This window comes from Bos indicus x Bos taurus, chromosome 8, assembly GCF_003369695.1.
Source record: "Bos indicus x Bos taurus breed Angus x Brahman F1 hybrid chromosome 8, Bos_hybrid_MaternalHap_v2.0, whole genome shotgun sequence".
Taxonomy (NCBI): domain Eukaryota; kingdom Metazoa; phylum Chordata; class Mammalia; order Artiodactyla; family Bovidae; genus Bos; species Bos indicus x Bos taurus.
The window spans coordinates 28174776-28193563 of record NC_040083.1 but is presented as its reverse complement, the minus strand read 5'-3'; the positions used below and the strand labels follow the sequence as shown (position 1 = coordinate 28193563).

The 18788-nt window shown below is 38.1% G+C and overlaps 1 protein-coding gene across 6 annotated transcripts in view; it reads left to right on the top strand.

Annotated features, from left to right (window-relative positions):
- The window catches only part of CCDC171 (coiled-coil domain containing 171), a 341520-nt gene extending 324530 nt beyond the window's left edge, over positions 1–16990 (top strand). For all 6 annotated transcript variants that reach the window (XM_027549190.1, XM_027549194.1, XM_027549191.1 and 3 more), the window contains one exon: positions 14555–16990. In XM_027549190.1, coding sequence (XP_027404991.1) covers positions 14555–14779 — 225 coding nt within the window. In that variant the 3' untranslated portion in view covers positions 14780–16990. The remainder of the gene's footprint in view (positions 1–14554) is intronic.
- The last annotated feature ends 1798 nt before the right edge of the window (positions 16991–18788 follow it).

Genomic DNA, 18788 nt, shown 5'->3' with positions numbered 1-18788 from the left:
AGAGAAAAGTTTAATATCAAATCATGTCTTCCTATTGGCTTTCTCTGGAATATGGATTAGAAGCTGTGTATTCAGTCAAAAATAAGCAAATATATGGTATGGCTGTGCTCTACTGGTCACTAGTCAAGCCACTGGCTTCCCAGGTAAAGAACTCACCTGGCAATGCAGGAGATGCGGGTTTGATCCCTGGGTCGGGAAGATCCCCTGGAGAAGGCCATGGCAACCCACTCCAGAATTCTTGCCTGGAGGATTCCATGGACAGAGAAGCCTGGCAGGCTACAATCCATGGGTTGCAAAAGGGTTGGACATGACTTAGTGACTAAACAGCGGCAAGTCAAGCCACTGGTAGTACTGAAACAAACACAGATAAAATAGTCTGTGCCTCCAAGGAAGGAACACCTGATGCCAGCTCTGACCATTGTGACTTACTGTGATGGTGGAGTCATGGCTGTTGAATGTGTGGAGGACAGTTAGTGTGACTGAGGAACTAAACTTTAATTTTACATGAAATTCAATTTTAATTAATTTAAAATTAATTACATATGGTCAGTGGCTACTACAATAAAGAGCACAGGCTGAAGCACACAGCAGACTGTGATGCTGTGCTGTTATAAAAGTAGCAGAGTGGGGTGGCTGGATAACGCCAAGAAGGGGCTTGTAACCCAACTGTAGCGGGGCTGGATTCAGGGAAGGTTTGAGGGCAAGGTGATACCTGAGGTGAGTTGTGAAAACCCAATGAAGAAGTCTCCTTTTAAATAGAAAAGGCCTCCCTTTAAATAGAAAAAGCAACTTGAAGAAGAGAATCTGAGATAGGAGAAGGCAGGGCTTGCTTCAGGATCAGCGTTTTGATTAGTCTCAGGGGCAAAGGAGTCTATGGGAGATTGCCTTAACGTAATGGTAGGCTCCAAGGACTCTAGCAGGCAGGTTATCCCTGAACTCACAGAACAGGAGGTCTCACAGATGAAATTAGGATCCTCAAATCACGTGGTTTAGCAAATCAATCTAAAACACACAGCAAGTAGCAGATGGTAGGGAGGCAGCAGGGGGACAGACCCTACTCTCTGGTTCCTTGCTCGTAAGGTGTTCAAATGGCCTCTCTCTCAGCTGCATCAGCCTTCTCCACGTGAGCTTATGGGACCAACATGGAGCACTGAGAAAGCGGGATCAGGTGACTGAAGATGCCTTGGTCCACTTATCCACACTTGTCCTGAGAAATACTCCTGGCCAGTCTCTGTAGCTTGCCACTTAGGCAGCCGGACAGCTTTGGGTTTTCTCTGTGGCTCTGGGGCAATTGGCCTGTGTTCTGTGCTTCAGTCATGTCTGACTCTTTGCAACACTATGGACTGTAGCCCACCAGGCTCCTCTGTCAATAGGATTCTCCAGGCAAGAATACTGGAGTGGCTTGCCATTTCCTTCTTCAGGGGATCTTCCAACCCAGGGATCAAACCCACATCTCCTGTTTCTCCCGCATTGGCAGACAGATTCTTTATTGGCTGAGCCATCGGGGGCAATTTGAGGATGACATTAACCTGGAGGTGGGGCACCTTTCCCTCTTGTTTGTCTGGGAGTAGCCTGTCCTGCAGGGGACCAACTAATACCTTTTCCTATCATATAGGTTCTGCCTCTTATCTCACACAACTGGCTGATTCATTCTCTATGCTTAACACTTGTTATGAGTTACATCTGTCCTATTTTTTTCTTGTCTTCAAGAGAAGTTTTGAATATTCTCAGATAATAAATAAATATACAATAAAGTAGAGGTCAAGTAGAAAAAAGAGAGAAGTCTGAAGGAATGACTTGCTTAGAAAAATTAAAAGTGCATTTGTAGACTAGAGAAAGTGACGAGACACTTGAATAACAGATGAACAATTTTAGAAAAGAGCTTTGAAACCTTTGTCAAAATTGCTATCTTGTGGCTACCCTAACCTGAGTTGCATTTCAAACAAATCAAGGCCTTTGTGAAAAAGTGGCGTGAAGGCTCTTGGGGAGTTTATGTGACTGAGGGCCTTGGGGATAGTTGAAGGATAAGTGGAGGTTTTGTGGGCAGGTGGTCAGAGGAGGTGACGAGAAGTAGAGAGAGCAGTGTAGGTCTTCTCCTCTGTGCAGGCCTATGGACTGGCTTCTGGTCTCTGAGAAAAAGATGCCTACAGGTGGAAGCTGAAAGAAATGCTTTATGACAGACAGTGTGAGACACTGGGTTCCAGTCAGAGTTACCACAGGTTTCAGAGGGAAGAGTGGGTGTAGGGCTAGTCTGTGTAAAGATGGTGCCCATATGGCCCAGTGAGTCTCTCTAATACATTAGAGGTGGGGCCTGATGGAAGGATGTCAGGCACCCAGAAACTTTTGACAGGGAGTTTGAGGTCATGTGTGATCTGGTCAGGAAAGAACTAGGGAAACGTGACTCATTACTGGGACCTTGCTTGCGTCCATGGAACAATGAGTCTAGCAAACTCTAAGTACCATTGTCCATCAAAATGTCATACTACAAAACAGCAGTTGTGTGGTTATATTGAACAAATTATAATTTAAGAACTGACTCCAAACACAGGTAGTCAAGGACAAGGTGAACTCTCTAAAGGCAGAGAATTTTGGTGTGTGATTCACTTCTGTATCCCAGTACCCTGAACCGTGTCTGACACTTTCTAGGCATTTTAGTTACTTCTTTGATTTTATTCTTTTAATAGATAGTAGATATCTATTAAAAGAATTAGTGAGTGGAGCTAATTTAGGATCCTAATGTAGTGAGTGTGGGTTTAGATATGCTTTATGCTATTTTGGGGAAAGTCTATCATATGGAATTGGTCATGTAGGGAGTAGGTTCTTGAAATGGAATCCATAGCTCTATTATTTTGGAATTTTGTGGTCGCTGCATTACTCTCACAGTTCTATAAGATGTTCTCCCTAGAGATGGGTTTGGTTTGAGACTGCTGGAAATGGCCTGGTTCTATCAGAAGTAGCATTCCTGCCTATCATGTAAAGGAAATGTCATTGCCAGCTAAGTGGTTTGTTTTGGAACGTATGCCCCAGTGCTGGTTGTGATTGGAAAGCATTCCACAGATGTGAACCCCAGATCACATGATTTGTCTTACATCTGAAGGGTTCCTCTCTCACTGAGAAACAGAGAGGCCACATTCTTTTAACTCAAGATAACCAGTCCCTCCAGAAGGGCCCAGCTGGGGCACTGGTCAAAGGGTCACCAGCCCTGGGGAATATAGCATGAATCTCTTCGATGATCAGCAGGGTAATGAAGACTGTTTGCAACATTTCATGAGGAATGGCTGGGGATTTCAGGTTTGATAAAGTGGAGTAACAAAGGAGCATGGTTTAAACCAGCCCTGGAAGGGAGGGGCAGTAAAAAATGGGTTTCGATTTTTAACATGTGAATTTATTGCTAATTTTGTTGAAATATGTGACTGACAGATACCATGTTAGTGAGATTAAGGAAAACAATCTCTTTCAAACAGCTTTCAATTTTAGATGTTTCTTCCTCCTTCTGCTCTTTTTTACCTGAGGGCATGGCCAGTATTTCTACTCAGAGAAAAACATGCTGCTAAAAGGTCTAAGTTTATAGCTTCCAGATATTACTAAATTTTTGACATTGAATAAAAAAGGACTTATAACTTTAAGAGGAAATTCTTCAGTAATGAAAAAGTGGTCAGAAAACTTTTGCTTAATAGTTCCCAGAGAGAGTGTGACATGTGTGCGTTCTGACCACAGAAGTCGTAACTTGGCAGCGGGAAGTGCTGTTTGGAGGTAAATGAAGGCGCACAGGTTGTAAGTAGCCACTCCACATGAGGAGCTACGCTTGTACAGAGGTGCGAGTTACTCATGTGTGCGTGTACTTAATGTCAGATGGTGGATATGAGTTAGATAACTGGAAACGTTGAAGGAAGAAAGTGTTCTCAGCTAAATTAAAATCCGATTTTCAAAACTTGTGAAAACACTTGGTTCACAACCTCCCCTCTGAGACCTTTAACAAACCAATTACATTTCATTTTGCCCACACAGTTCAGAGTCCTAACTATACTAAACTATGGGTTTCAGTATGTATAAAATTAAGTCTTTTTCAATAAAGCAGTTTTAGTTATAAAAGTGCTGTAGATAATTGGGAAATTCAGAAGCTGCGGGAAGAAATTCCTGCAGTCTCCATACCTCACGACAAGTATCGTGTGTGATTTTGTGTATCTCATTTTCATGTATATGGTCTTGCTCTAGGGCGGGCAAAGGCGCAACCTGTGAGCCAATCTACTTCCATCTGTTTCTGTATAGCCTGTAAACTAAGAATGGTTTTTACATTTTTTAATGTTTAAAAAATGAATTAAAAAAGAAGAATATTTCATGATGTGAAAATTATGGTAAATTCAAATTTCAGTTCATTAATGCAGTTTTATTGGAACACAGCCACACTAATTCATTGACATATATTATCTGTAGTTGCTCTGGGGCTACAACAGCAGAGTTCAGTAGTTGTAACAGAGACATATGGCTTGCAAAGCATGAAATATTTATCTGATCCTCAATAGAAAAAGGCTTCTGACCCCTAGTCAAGCCTCAGCATTTGTCTGTGTTCTACAACTATTTGTTAATATAACCATAAATTTTATAGCCATATAATATTCCATCAGGTGTCTAAAGCTTACTTAAATGTACTTGTGTTATTGAATATCAGATTATTTCTAACTTTTGTCTGTTATTAATGTTAAGAAACTAATCATAAATGGAATTGTTGGGTCAAATAGCATTAACTATTTCAAGACAGTTGCCAAGTTATAGTCCAAATGGTTCAATCAGTTCATACATCACTAGCAATTTGTGAATGCCTGTTTTTTAATGCCTTCACTAACATCAGTTATCACAATTTTTTAAATTGAATTTTGGTTGGTAATAAACATCTCATTTCCCTTATATTTTTGATTACTATTGGCAGTTACCATTTTTCCCCATTTGTTTGTTAATCAGTTGTATTTTGACTTTTGTGAACTGCCAGTTTAAAACCTTTGATGGTGATTCAGTAGTTTTAAAGATAAAAAAAACACAGAAAGAAAATATTTTGGACTTTCAAAGCTTTTCCCTTATAATACGTACTCCAGTTTATTCCCCTTTTCTATAAATAATTAGCAGATTCTGTGATTCTCTTTCCAGAAAGAAGAAAAGATATATGTATTCATGTATGTGTTTATACTTTTTTTTTGGCTGCTCTCTGCAGCATGTGGGATCTCAGTTCCCCAACCAGGGATTGAACTCAAGCTCCCAGTAGTGGAAGCACAAAGTCCTAACCACTGGACTGCCAGGGAACTCCCTGTACTTATTTATGTATTTTTTTTTTTAATACAAATGGGTTCTTTCTCTTTATACATACACATAGACATGCGCATGCATGAGCATGCACTGTTTTGAATCTTATTTCACTTGGATGTATTTCTACATCAGTACTTACATATTTACATCAGTTTTCAAAATTGTTTATAATGTGATTGTATCATACTTCACTTAACACTTCAGTTTCGTTTTAAAAGTGTTTTTCTAAAAGAATTCTTTGATGGATACATCTGTATGCTCATCTTGGTGAGCTTCTGTGGGTGTAGCCATAGAAGAAATGTCTAACAGTGGAGTTGCTGGATCAAAAACAGGTACAATGTAAGCTTTGTCTTCCCAAAAGTTTGCACCAGAGTACAGCCCAGCCTACGTGCTAGGAACTTGCCTGTTTCCCTCTCTTAGTAGTGGGTTGCATCAGACATCTAAATTTTTGGCTATTTTATAGGCAGAAAGTAAGCTTTCATTGTCACGTTTTGTGTTGCGTTTCTTTAATTGTGAATGAGGTTTACCTCTTTTTTATATGTTTATTGGTTATTGTATTTCTCTGTCCTCCACCAAGCAGCCAATATATATCTGAGGTGGAGGCTGTCAGTGGTTTCCTGACCTCTTTTCTCATTCTTTCTTTGTAATTCAACCTCTATTACCCAGGCCATTCAGGGGCAGGGGGAAGCTGCCCTGAAACTAAGTCAGCCACATGACTAAACTCTAGCCAATGGGGTGTAAACAAAAGTACTCTGATTTTAGGAGGTGTTTTCAAATGTAAGTGATACCTTCTCCTTTACTGTCCTTCTTTCTTCTGGCTAGAATGCAGACATAATGGCTGGAACTTGAGCAACCATTTTGGATCCTGGAGGTGGAAGCCAAATACTGAGACTGTGGAACCCAAGGTAGAAGCAGTCTGGATTCCTGGTAGCTTCATATAGCTATATTAGAGAGAAATAAACTTCTATCTTGTTAAAGCCACTGACATTTTGAGTTTCCTGTTACAGATGAATTCAGTATTAATAAATGCACTATCTGGAGCCTATTTTCTAATTAGGTTCTTCTTTTTCTTGATTTTCATAAGTTTTTTGTGATTTAAGAAAACTACCCTATGGCTATCAGCTTTTCATTTCAGTTTTGCAATGGCAATTTTCGAATAAGTTTATTTATTCAACTAATTAATTCAATTAATTAAGCATAAGTTTTTATTTATCCAATTTTTGCCCCTTTTTAATATACATGAGTGTATGGATATATTTACTTTTCACATTCTGTTTGTTTGAAAATTTTACATTCTTAAGATCCAGGGGGGGAAAATGGTCTCTCTTGAATTTTCTGGCCGTTTCTAGTATTCTGTACCATCAGGTGCATCAGAATTGCCAGGAAAGGAGCAGACTGGGAGCACAGGGTGCGAAGGAACGTAGGAAAAGAAAGAACAAAAGCCATCTGGGAAAATTCTTTGACTCTTTTTCCAACCTCAATCATGTCAGGAAATCTAAACATCCAAGAGAAGAAAATGGGAATTGTTATCTTGTCAGGCACAAGACATCTTTAAAGCAATTTAAAATTAAAGTTTAAATGTTATAGTGTAATTTAAAACTTCAGCACTGAGTGTAATCTCTGAATGTAACAACATATAAGCTTCTTTGGTGAAAGGGCTAGAACTTTGATTTTATGTAAATGTCATAAAATCTATTCATTTACTCCAGTACTGTGGATATTCAAGTGGACTATAAGAAACCATATCATCGAAAAGAGAAACATCTATTTTTAACCTCTAGTACAATCTACCTGCTTTTCTTTTCCACTTTCACAGAGATTTGTTGAGCCCTTGCTGTCTTTATGAAATAGCTCTGGATATGCATAAGCCTGAGGCTGTGTCTTCTTTGGGTGATGTGATAAGGTGGTGGCCAGGCATAAGGGGAGAAGAATCATGGATCAAGAGTCGGATCCCTTTGCACCACTTAACAAACTGTGCAGTGTGGAGCAGTGCTTGCCACTCTTGTGATCCCTGGTTCTTAGACTATAAAATTAAGAGTAGCAGTACCTTCCCCTTGAGTGGCTATGAGAGATAATGCCTATAAAGCTAAACCTAGCACAGTGCCTGACATTTATGTTCATACATGTTAGTTCAAAATTTGGAATTTATTATCACTTGAGAAGAGTAGAAAGAGAGGCGAAGGGGAGCTACTGTATGTTATGCATTTTTTTGGTATATTATTTCATAATCCTTGTTAACAGCTCCATGAAGGATTAGTCTTCATACATAATGGATAAGATGCAGGCTCACACAGGCTAAGAAACATGTCTTAGATCACATAGTGAGTACATGGCAGACTCAGAACCTGAGGCCTCTTCAGCTTCAAAGCCTGAATTCTTTCCCGTGCACTCTGCTACTTCTAATTGCGACATAATCTGTATATACGTGAAATAACCAAATACAAAATATAAAACCAAAATCATGAAATAATAACATGAGTGGTTTGTTTATTCATTCATCAGTTGGAAATCTTGTTTCCAGATACTCTTCTAAGTGCTAGGAATACAAAGCCATGATTCCATTACCCTAGGTGCTCATAGTTTTCTGGGTGATGAATGAAGTAAGTGAAAACAGAAAAATGTTCACAAAGGAATGCCAACATGTGATTGAATGTAGCAGCTCACTGCAGTTGGGGAAGTGTGTGGCAATGAGCTGAAAAGGGGTTACAAAGAGGGGAACCTTGGCAGAGTCTGAAAGGTAGAGAAGGCACACTCATCCCACAAAGGAGAGAGGTGTATACCAGACAGTGAACAGACTGGAGGCAGGTGTGAGCTATGGAACATCTTATTTCCTGACTCACAAGTCCATGTAAAGTGAAGTGAAGTGAAAGTCGCTCACTCGTGTCCAACTCTTTGCGACCCCATGGACGGAATTCTCTAGGCCAGAATACTGGAGTGGGTAGCCTATCCCTTCTCCAGCAGATCTTCCCGACCCAGGAATTGAACTGGGGTCTCCTGCATTGCAGATGGATTCCTTACCAATTGAGCTATCAGGGAAGCCTCAAGCCTGTGTAATAATCTGCAAGTCCATGTAAGCAGATTATAGAGTACAAGTGAGGAAATGCTAGACGAGCAGGGTAGGGCAGCAGTGTGCTTGTGAACCAGGCTGCAAACAACTGCATGTCACATGGCAAAGAGCATGCTTGTAAGGAAGGCATAATCCAATTAATCTACCACATTAGCCAAGTCGTTGAGGCTGAAACTGAACCAGACTGACTTAAGAACTCTGGCTTTCGAACGAATGTGAAATGTCTGCTTGAGGAGTAAATTGCTGTGATGTGAATCGAGTTGGCTATTAGTATCTTCTCCCTCTCTTTTCTGATTTGTTTCTCCCTCTATGATTGCCCTTTCTTTTTCATCTCTAGGTGTCTAAACTTCTCAGATTGTGTTCCCTCTCTCTCTGGAGACTCTTTTACAGGGCTCTGCTGACTCACATATCCCCACCTAGCCTATCTTGTTAGTGAACTGAAGATGAAACTGGTCTGGACTGAGGTTTTATTTATTTATTTTTTTTTTGTACTAAGGTTTTAATAACTTATGGAGGGAGGAATGTGTAAAATATTTCTACAGGTTTGGTATTGGTAACTCAAAGTTATAATTGATGGCTTCAAGGAATAAATATTTAATGATGTGCTAGCAGGGATATATATATATATATGTGTGTGTGTGTATGTTTATATACACACATATATATATATATATAGCAGGTATATGTGTGTAGCTATATTTATCAGGTATATGTATATGTGTGTGTGGTTGAATGAATAAACAGATAGATAGACAGATATCTGAGGTGCATAACTAAGCATTGCACAAGAGAAAACTGTACCCGTAAGTATTGTCAACTCTGACTGTATAAACTGTAGTATCCTATGAGGCCTAATGGCCAAAGTGGAAAATAGGTAAAATTTGGTTAACTAACTTGAAGCATTCGGAAGGAAGAAAATTCTGTGTTCTGATTACTAAGACTCTAGTGATAAGAACGTATTAGGAGCTAAAGTAGAAATGGCAAGGGAGCCTCTTCATAAGGCCCTCTTGTGGGTACTTTGATTCCTTCATCAGTTTATGTAGAGCTGCGTACTCTACTTAAAATCAGTCAATAATTTACAGAGCTTAAAACATCATCATGGAGGTCGAAGTAATAAAAAATGTATCACAGAATTTAATTGAATGTAGCCACATCGTCTAAACTATGGTTAATTTTATTATCTGTTTGGCTTTTTTAAAGAATCATCTGCAGTATGTATTCCTTGCCCTTAAGAGTGGCCCATCTATATCCTCTCAAAATCTGAAGAATTATGTTTAGGAACTCTGATTATGGGTTAATGGTATTCACAAAACTTAGGTGTTAACCTTATGCCACACATTATCATGGGTTGCAATCATGGTGGACATGCAGCACTTCAGAGCTAGAAAGAGTCCTGTTGTTCAGTTACTAAGTCATATCCAACTCTTGCAACCCCATGAATTGCAGCACTCCTAGCTTCCCTGTCCTTCACTATCTCCTGGAGCTGGCTCAGACTCTTGTCCATTGAGTCAGTAATGCCATCCAACCATCTCATCCTCTCTTGCCCCCTTCTCCTCCTGTCCTCAGTCTTCCCCAGCATTTGGGTTTCTTTCTGTGAGTCAGCTCTTTGCACCAGGTGGCCAAAGTATTGGAGCTTCAGCTTCAGCATCAGTCCTTCCAATGAATATTCAGGGTTGATTTCCTTTAAGATTGACTGCTTTGATTTCCTTGCAGTCTAAGGGACTCTCAGAAGTCTTCTCCTGCACCACAGTTCAAAAGCATCAATTCTTTGATGCTAGGCCTTCTTTATGGTTCAACTCTCACGTCCATACATGATACTCTGGACCTTTGTTGGCAAAGTGATGTCCCTGTTTTTTAATACTTTGTCTAGGTTTGTCATAGTTTTTCTTCCAAGGAGCAAGTGTCTTTTAATTTCATGGCTGCAGTCACCATCCATCATGATTTTGGAGCCCAAGAAAATAAAATCTGTCACTGTTTCCACTCCATCCGCCGCCCCCCCCCCCCCCCCGACACCTATTTGCCATGAAGTAATGGGACCAGATGCCATGATCTTAGTTTTTTGGATGTTGTATTTTAAGTCATCTTTCTCCCTCTCCCCTTTCACTCTCATTAAGAGAGCTCTTTAGTTCCTCTTCACTTTCTGCCATTAGAGTGGTATCATCTGCTTTTCATTGTTTTAGGCAAAGGAAGTGAGACCTAGGAGTACTAATTCACTCACCTAAATGACACAGCTGAATTGTAACAGAACTGGGAGGGAAAAATATAGTCTTCTGATCTCTAGTCCAATACTCCATTCACCATACTATTTGCCTGGCATAATCTCCTTGCAATACTATTCAGGCTTACTAAATTAAATCACTCCTCATTTTTTATACTACTGGATTCTGGAAGACTTAACTTTATCGTAAATGCTGCACGGGAGACAGATGGCTTAGAGACAGTCATTGTTTTAGAAGCCTTGGTCTGCAAAGTGACTTTGATATATAGACAGTTTAGTCATTATCTTATTATTACACTAGTGCTGTATTTATTTTTATTGTTAAAAAACACCCTTAGAAAATGGAGATATTAAAGTCTTGAAAAATGGTTAATGGACATGTCTAATTACTATATTTCATAAGATTTTTAAAATACAGAAATTTAGTAGACATATTTTGTATTGTGAATATATATTTTAACTGATGGACTATAACAGCTCAAATAGAATCATTTACAGCTTGTTAAGTAAATAAAAGTGCCTCCATAAAGATTCACATGACACCTAGCTTTTATTTCAGGTAGCTAATTTCCTTTTAAAAAATTGCCTAAATTTTGATTTACATGAGAGACTATTAGAACACCTCAGCAGTTTAAAAAGTAGCTTAAATGACCACAGATTTAAAATATAATATCACATGGTGAATATTAACTTTTAATGGTCTCTGATAAAAAGTTATTTAACTGTCTCTTACTTTCTGTGTTATATTAAAAGTGTTATATTTCTGAATATTATTTACAACATATTTACTTGTTACTTTAACATCATATTTTCAAATCAAGATCTCACCAGAATTTTTGCGAGTTTGTTTTTAAGCTCTTAAGTGACTTAAAATCAAATTTTATTGTATTTCACAGAAAAGATTATTTTCTAGCAGTGCATGCAGTATAGCAAATGACCTCAGTAACAGAAAAACAATTATTTTCATTTACACAAAAGTAATTCTGTTTACTTGATGGAGGGTTTGTCTTTCAAGGGGTGCAAATCTTCGAAGAAATCTCTTCTTTTTTTCCATTAAAAAAATCTTAATTGGAGGATAATTGCTTTACAATATCGTGTTGGTTTTTGCCATACCACAGCATGAATCAGCCATAAATATATATGTGTCCCCTCCCTCTTGACCCTCCTCCGACTGTCACCCCATCCCACCCCTCTCGGTTGTCACAGAGTACCGGATAGAGGTGCAGGCCTAGGGACAGGCTTGTGGACACAGCAGGGGAATGAGAGGGTGGGGCAAATTGAGAGAGTAGTCTTGAAGCATATGCATTACCATATGTAAGAGAGATAGCCAGTGGGATTTGCTGTATGATACAGAAACCTCTTCTTCTTAATGTTGTTTCCCATGCTTAGGAGGTATTATTTCTTTAGTGTTTCAAATCAGAATCTCAGGTACACAAAAAGTGAGACTTTGGTTTGAAATACCAAAGACATACTCAATACCCCATTTCAAGGTTATTTGGTCAAAAAATGTATATTAGAAATAAAAAACACTTTCAGGCAACATGGTGGAAAATAGACATAAGAAAAAGTAAGACAAGAAAAAGTAGAAGAGGTGCCCCTTTGTAGAGTTTAAAATCCACTGAATGTATTAAGGGGAAGTGAGCAGTTAAAGACCTTTCCTAAAGGATAACCTTCCTCATGTGTAAGGTGTTAGGTCAATGGACTCATAAGAACAGAAAAGGAAATTTCAAGTACAGAATATGGATTTGAGTAAGATATATCTAACAGGAGCGGTTGATCCATTTGGCACAGTTACCTTTCTCTAGTCTAAAGCATCAAGAAGGAGATTTTCTCAGAGAGTAGCTGAGCTTCCTTGGTCTGATTCTGCACATATACAGTTTTCTTAAACCAGAACCTGAAGTATAAAGATGTAACAAGAAACTTGTGAAGGCTTGCCTGCCAATACTCTTTGATCATAATAAATAGTACGATTGCTCTGAGTTTTATTATGAAGAGAATCAGCCCCACCATCTCCTGCTCTTCCATTGTCCCTCTTACCCCCACGTCTGGCAGAATCAGTTAGCAGATGGCATTGCAGTCTTTACAGCAGCAAAATCGATCAAGTAATAATGCTGCCAATTCAGATGCAGGGCTAAAAAAAAATCACCAAAGATGGTTCTAGCAGCAGGAAAAGTGCAGGAATCTATACCTCCAGCCTCTGATGTAATGAGATGCCTCTGTTCTGGTTCTGAACTGATCTAGTCACCCATTAGGGTTGTGCAAGTGAAATCTCATCAGCACTTCTAAGCAGGGTCAACATATGACCTTGGGAGTTCTTTTCTTTCAGCAAGGATAAGCTAAATCCTCTCCTTCATAAAGCCATTTGAGTGGCCATTTTAGGTGGGTTTGTTTTTTTTTTTTTTTCTTTTTAACTTCCAGCAGAAAAAGAGATGATTTCCGTCAGCTGTAGGCTTGCAGTGGAGAATCAAGAAATCAAAAGAACGGAGATCAAAGAAAATTGCTGAACTAGGTGTTAGATGCAGCCATTGATTTTTCTCCAGTTGTAGTTTTAAAAAAAATCCACAAAAATGGTAACGCATACAACAGTTGAATTTCTAATATATTTCTGAAGCCAGAGATTGCTTCCTTCACGCTTTCACATGTAGAAGCGGTTTTGTATAACATGACATAATAAAGCAGATCCTTAGCATTCATGCTATTTTGTTGTCAAAACCTTAAGAGAATCTACCAAAGAGATGTTTTGTTATTAAAACCTCTGCAATATAAATGTGTTTTTTAATGGAGACACTTAGGACTTGACTTATTATTTCAGCAACATTTATTTACTGGGAATCTGGAAAATTCTGACATACAATTGATTACTATTTTTCTCCTATCTATAAATGCCATAAGGTAATACCTATCTGCTTTACTGGTAAGACTTCATTTATGTTAAGGGTTAACTACTGTTTACTGTTGTTACTTAAGACTTAAATGTATAGCTTCAACAAAATATTAATTATGTTTTTAAGTATTTCATGAGTGTGTGGGTTTCTTAAGTTTGATTTCCAACAATTTCTGGGTAGCAGTAATGTTTTAAAATATGTCACAAACTGTTTTCATGTTGCATTCCCATATCTTGGTATATGATTTCCAAATGCTTATAATAGAACAGTCATTAAAATAGGGTGGTGACATTATTATTAAAGGTAAAGACAAATAGTTCATTTCATTGGCATTTTATATGTTGGTATGCTATTTTCTATAGGGTGCAAGGATTGACTTGTTTTTCTTTGTACTGTATTGTTCAATTAAATAAGTCAGGCTGATAACTTAAACACACAAATATTCATAGTTATGAATTTTCTAAGCAGTCTAATCTCCCAATTATATAGCATATATTATAGAGGGCTTCCCAGGTGACTTAGTGGTAAAGAATCTGCCTGCCAATGCAGGAGAAGCAGGTTTGATCCCTGGATCAGGAAGATCCCCTGGAGGAGGAAAGGGCAACCCACTCCAGTGTTCTTGCCTGGAAAATCCCATGGACAGAGGAGCCTGGTGGGCTACAGTCCAGAGGGTTGCAGAGAGTCAGACACGACTGAACGACTGAGCACACACACACACATATAGCATAATGAAATAAACATTATTGTTAGAGTTGGTTTCTGTAATTTGCCAGTGGATGGAAGAAGAGGCAAAAATGCCTGCTTGTACTGACTTTTTGATTCAATAACTTGATAAAAGTTTTCTACAAAGTTTTAGTGTTTAGCCCAATTCCTGATGTCCCGGCAAGTTTTTGATGTAGAACAAATGAGGTTCAATCACAACTTGGAAAATAATTTAATATTTATGTATTATCATATAGATTATTTAAATTGCCGTTTCCACCCCATTTCATATTATGATTCTTGGTCCACTTCTCTGTTTATGGGTTTAGACTCTGTTGGAGTTTTCAAGTCTATGTTTATTGTTCTCTCCTTTTTGTATCATAGACAGGATCACGAGACCACTCAAATCTCTCCATTCCTTCGAGAGCTGCTCTTCCTGCTGACACAACTGATGTTGGGGATTTTTTGCCGTTGAAAGCTGAACTTGACACAACTTACACTTTCTTAAAGGAAACACTTATAAATTCTGTGCCCCTGGCATCATCATCTAACTCGTCTCCAGTGACAATGTCTGCTACTGCCAAGCGACCAGCTCAGATTGGTTTATGACTTTATGAAATAAAAAGCATGCAGGAAGAGTTAACAGTACAATTAAAATTGTTTTGATGGGGGATTTTCTTATCAGTTGAATTTTGTTTCAGCTCAAGTGGCCGTGGGTTTTTAAAAATTGTGTGATATCTTGATGTGTTCAGGTATCTATGTCTCCTCGAATAATGAAATAACCAACTTTTTTTCCCCTCTAAGTTTTATTTATTATCACAGTTACTCATTTTTATGTAACATATTTTTAAATGTTAAAGAATGACACATTTTAGGTAATTTCCTTCAGACTTAAAAAAATCAATAAGCCATTTTAGTCTCTATCTATCAAAGTTGTTTCATACTTGTCTATTTTAAAGCAGGACTGCAATACTTTAATAGGATTGAGAGAGCTATTTGAAATGTATGCCAATGATTCCTGTCATTTCATGGCAGCCCTGCCATGGTTCACTGAGCCCCCTCTTCTCTCTTGTCAGCTCAACTGAAGACAAGCATTTAGTTGCAAACTTTAAGCAGGTTGTGCAAAACAGAAATGATGTGACTGCTTCTCCTCCTGCACAATAATGTCACTCCTGGTCAATGTGAGAAGGTCAGGTTGCTCCTTGTAAAGCTACATGATACCACTTGCCCATTTGAACAAGTTAACTGCTGCATCTGGTCCCTGCAGGCATTGAAAACGCCTCCTTTTTAGCAAGCCTGCTTGTGATAAGAAAGTCGAGCAGTTGTGCTGGGAAGATGTCTGTGGTGCGTTTAGGCACTTTTTAAGGACAGTTCCCACACCAGTACAGCAGGTAACGTATTTAGTATAAGCTGAAAAACTTCAAGGTAATGGCTGTTTTGACCTTCAAAATAGACTCCTTTTTTGTTTGTGTGGTTGGTAGGACCCAAGAGTGACGCCCATCTTTGATGCTGACAGAATTTAAAACAAGGCCATTGCCCTGCATTTTCTGCCTTGTAGCACACAAAAGTAAAATTGTATGTCAGGCCGAGATGTCGGGGAGCTGACAAGATGCCCCAGTGACATTTCAGCTAGAAAGAGCAAGTGTCTTGCAACCAAGTGGTCAAATATCAAATAATAGGTCAAGCAAGAAGGAGCTGAGTTCTAACCACAAAGAGGTTTCTGGGAACTTACTTGACAAGCTTTTGGGTGCTTTGTGGCTTGACAAAGTGATGTTCTGTTGGGTATCGCTAGACAGACTGTTCTTTATCGCCTTCAGAAGATCAGACATTGACATTGATTAAACTCTTTAACCCTTAAAGGTTAAATCCTTGCAGTTTGCATCATAGTAAGTGAAGAACAAAAGGCTATTTGTAATACGTTATTTGTTTTTGTTTTAATCATTTAACTCCCCAGTGATATTAACTTCTGATGTGAGCTGTACTTTCTGATGAGTTTTGATACAAAAATCCATATTTTATATTATGTTTCATTATGGAGTTTCATTATAGATACATTAGAAAATAACAGTATGTATTATGGAATCTATATTGTCTTAACTTTACAGTGACATTTGATTCAAATATACCCAATTTTTAAGAATTTGTTAATTGGCCTTGGTAAATAAAATTGGTGTACTATTTACGTATTAGCCAAATCAACCAAGTGATTTACTCCATCTGAGATAACACAGCACTATGGCTGTCATGCTGTGTATTCTCATAGTGCTGGGCTGATATAATAAGCTTTATATAAATCTTTAGAAAGCTATTTCTATGAAGTAAAATTACATCTTTAACCAAATTTCTCTTAATTCTTTCCTTGGAGTTCTTTTTATTAACCATTCTGGGTTTTTAATATTAAAGAACATTCCCTGTTTAATGTAATATAACATGTATGAAATTCAACTTGCAAATTTATTAAAACACAGAAAATGCTGTTGTTTCTATACAGATCATAGAATAATTTCTGCATGTTTCAAAGTACTTTCTTTTGCCGTTCCATATAGTAATTAAGATATTGGCAATATAGGTATAAAATATGATTCATATGACATCATTGAGCTTCCAATTCTCACATTGTAGAAAAACAATGTCACCTTACATCACATATATGTCTTGTGTGTGTATGTTTGTGTTAAATCTGTTTCCATATCCTAGTAATTAAAGGGGAAGGAGCACCTTTGTAAATTTTGCCTTGGACAGACCTTGGTCTTCTTGCCTTAATTTTACAGTCTGTTAATGGGATAACACCAGAAATAAATGTATATGTCTCTCCATCTATGTGAGTATCTGATTTTATAGATAAACTTTATATAATTAATTCTGAACCATAAATTCAAAAAGATTATTAAATCAAATCAAAGCATGTCACATTTATATCCAACTAGATGCTAAAGGCCATAGAGACTGAAGGATGAGCCTTCTGAGCAATCATTAGTATTCACTACCAAATATAGTAATTTTTATACCATATGCTTTTTTCCCCAGAAGTCAGACCCAGCAGGAGGAGAAGATTTAATGACATATCCTATGGAGATCTGAGAAACTCTAGACTGCTTCCGAGCACCTCAGTGACCAATCGCTGCATATTTGAGATCTGTGTTGTGTTGACGAGGATGGTTGCTCTATCAGCTTCTTTACTTCCTTAAGAATGATGTATAAAATAGACTTTTCTCAGGAGGACAACTTCAAATATTTTTGGAAGGGAAGAGAATTTTACTTTACCCTTTAGTATGTAGATTTTCTTACCTTCTGTGATCTAGAAAAATACTGTATCATCCATCACTATCAAAGGGATTCTTAAAGTTATTGTTTTGGCACCTAAATCATGCTTACTTATTGAGATTTTTTGCCAGAATGTTTAACATAAACATTTTAGACTGATGTAATATGAATGCAGAGAGGTGTACGAAATTGAGAGAATTGCCAGAAAGTGAAATTTGCTCAGTCGTGTCCGACTCTTTGCGACCCCATGGACTGTAGTCCATGGAATTCTCCAGGCCAGAATACTGGAGTAGGTAGCCTTTCCCTTCTCCAGGGGATCTTCCCAACCCAGGAATCGAACTGGGGTCTCCTGCATTGCAGGCGGATTCTTTACCAACTCAGTTATCAGGGAAGCCAATTCAGATAACTGCCAATTCAGTGATGACTTAAAGACAAAGGTAAATAGCCTCTTAAATAGTAGAATGATAACTTTACCAAATGTCTAACTTTACTAAACTTGGCAACACTATTTATTTCACATTTATAACATCTGTTATCAAGTGCTCAATGAGAGCATTACTATTTTCATGTTACTTTATTTACCAGTTAGAGGTGACTTCCCTGGCAATCCAGTAGTTAAGATCCTGCACTTCCACTGCAGGAGGTGTGAGTTTGATCCTTGGTTAGGGAGCTAAGATACCCGCCCCCCCAAAAAAAGTATATTTACAAGTTATATCTGAATTCATTCTATAGACAATACTGAACAATGGTAAGTCGATCTTACTTTACTATGCACTTTTTATACACTAGTTTTTTAATATAAAAAATGGAAAGTAACATATTTGTTGAGCAACTATTCTATGCCAGCTATTATAGCAAAACTCTAATGTTCTGGGTATTTCCATTACCATCTTATAGATGAATAACTTAGCATCTAAAATGTTAAGCATTTGACTACCTAAGATCACACAGAACCTAGTAATTACTAAGTCCAGAGCTATAACTCCAAAGCCCACGTTACTTCTACTTTGCCAGGCCTGACTTCAAGAAATAATTAGCAGTTTTTAAAACGGGCAAAATTTAAAAAAAAATTTCATGACTAGTTAGGAATAATTTTCAGAAGTGTGTTTTGGTATGAAATCTAGATCATTTATCCATTGATTGGATAAAACACACCCCTCCCTCTGTATGACTAGTAATGTGAAGAATAGTAACCTTTATCCTTACCTTTCAAAGGAGCCAGCACCATTTATTTTGTTTTCTAGTGTCTCTAACTTGGGCTCAGAGACTGCACAAATGCTCTTAGGACAGACCCTCAGTTGAAAGCTATTGATGGTAAGCCAGCCTGACCAAGCTATAACTTTCCAGTGGAAAA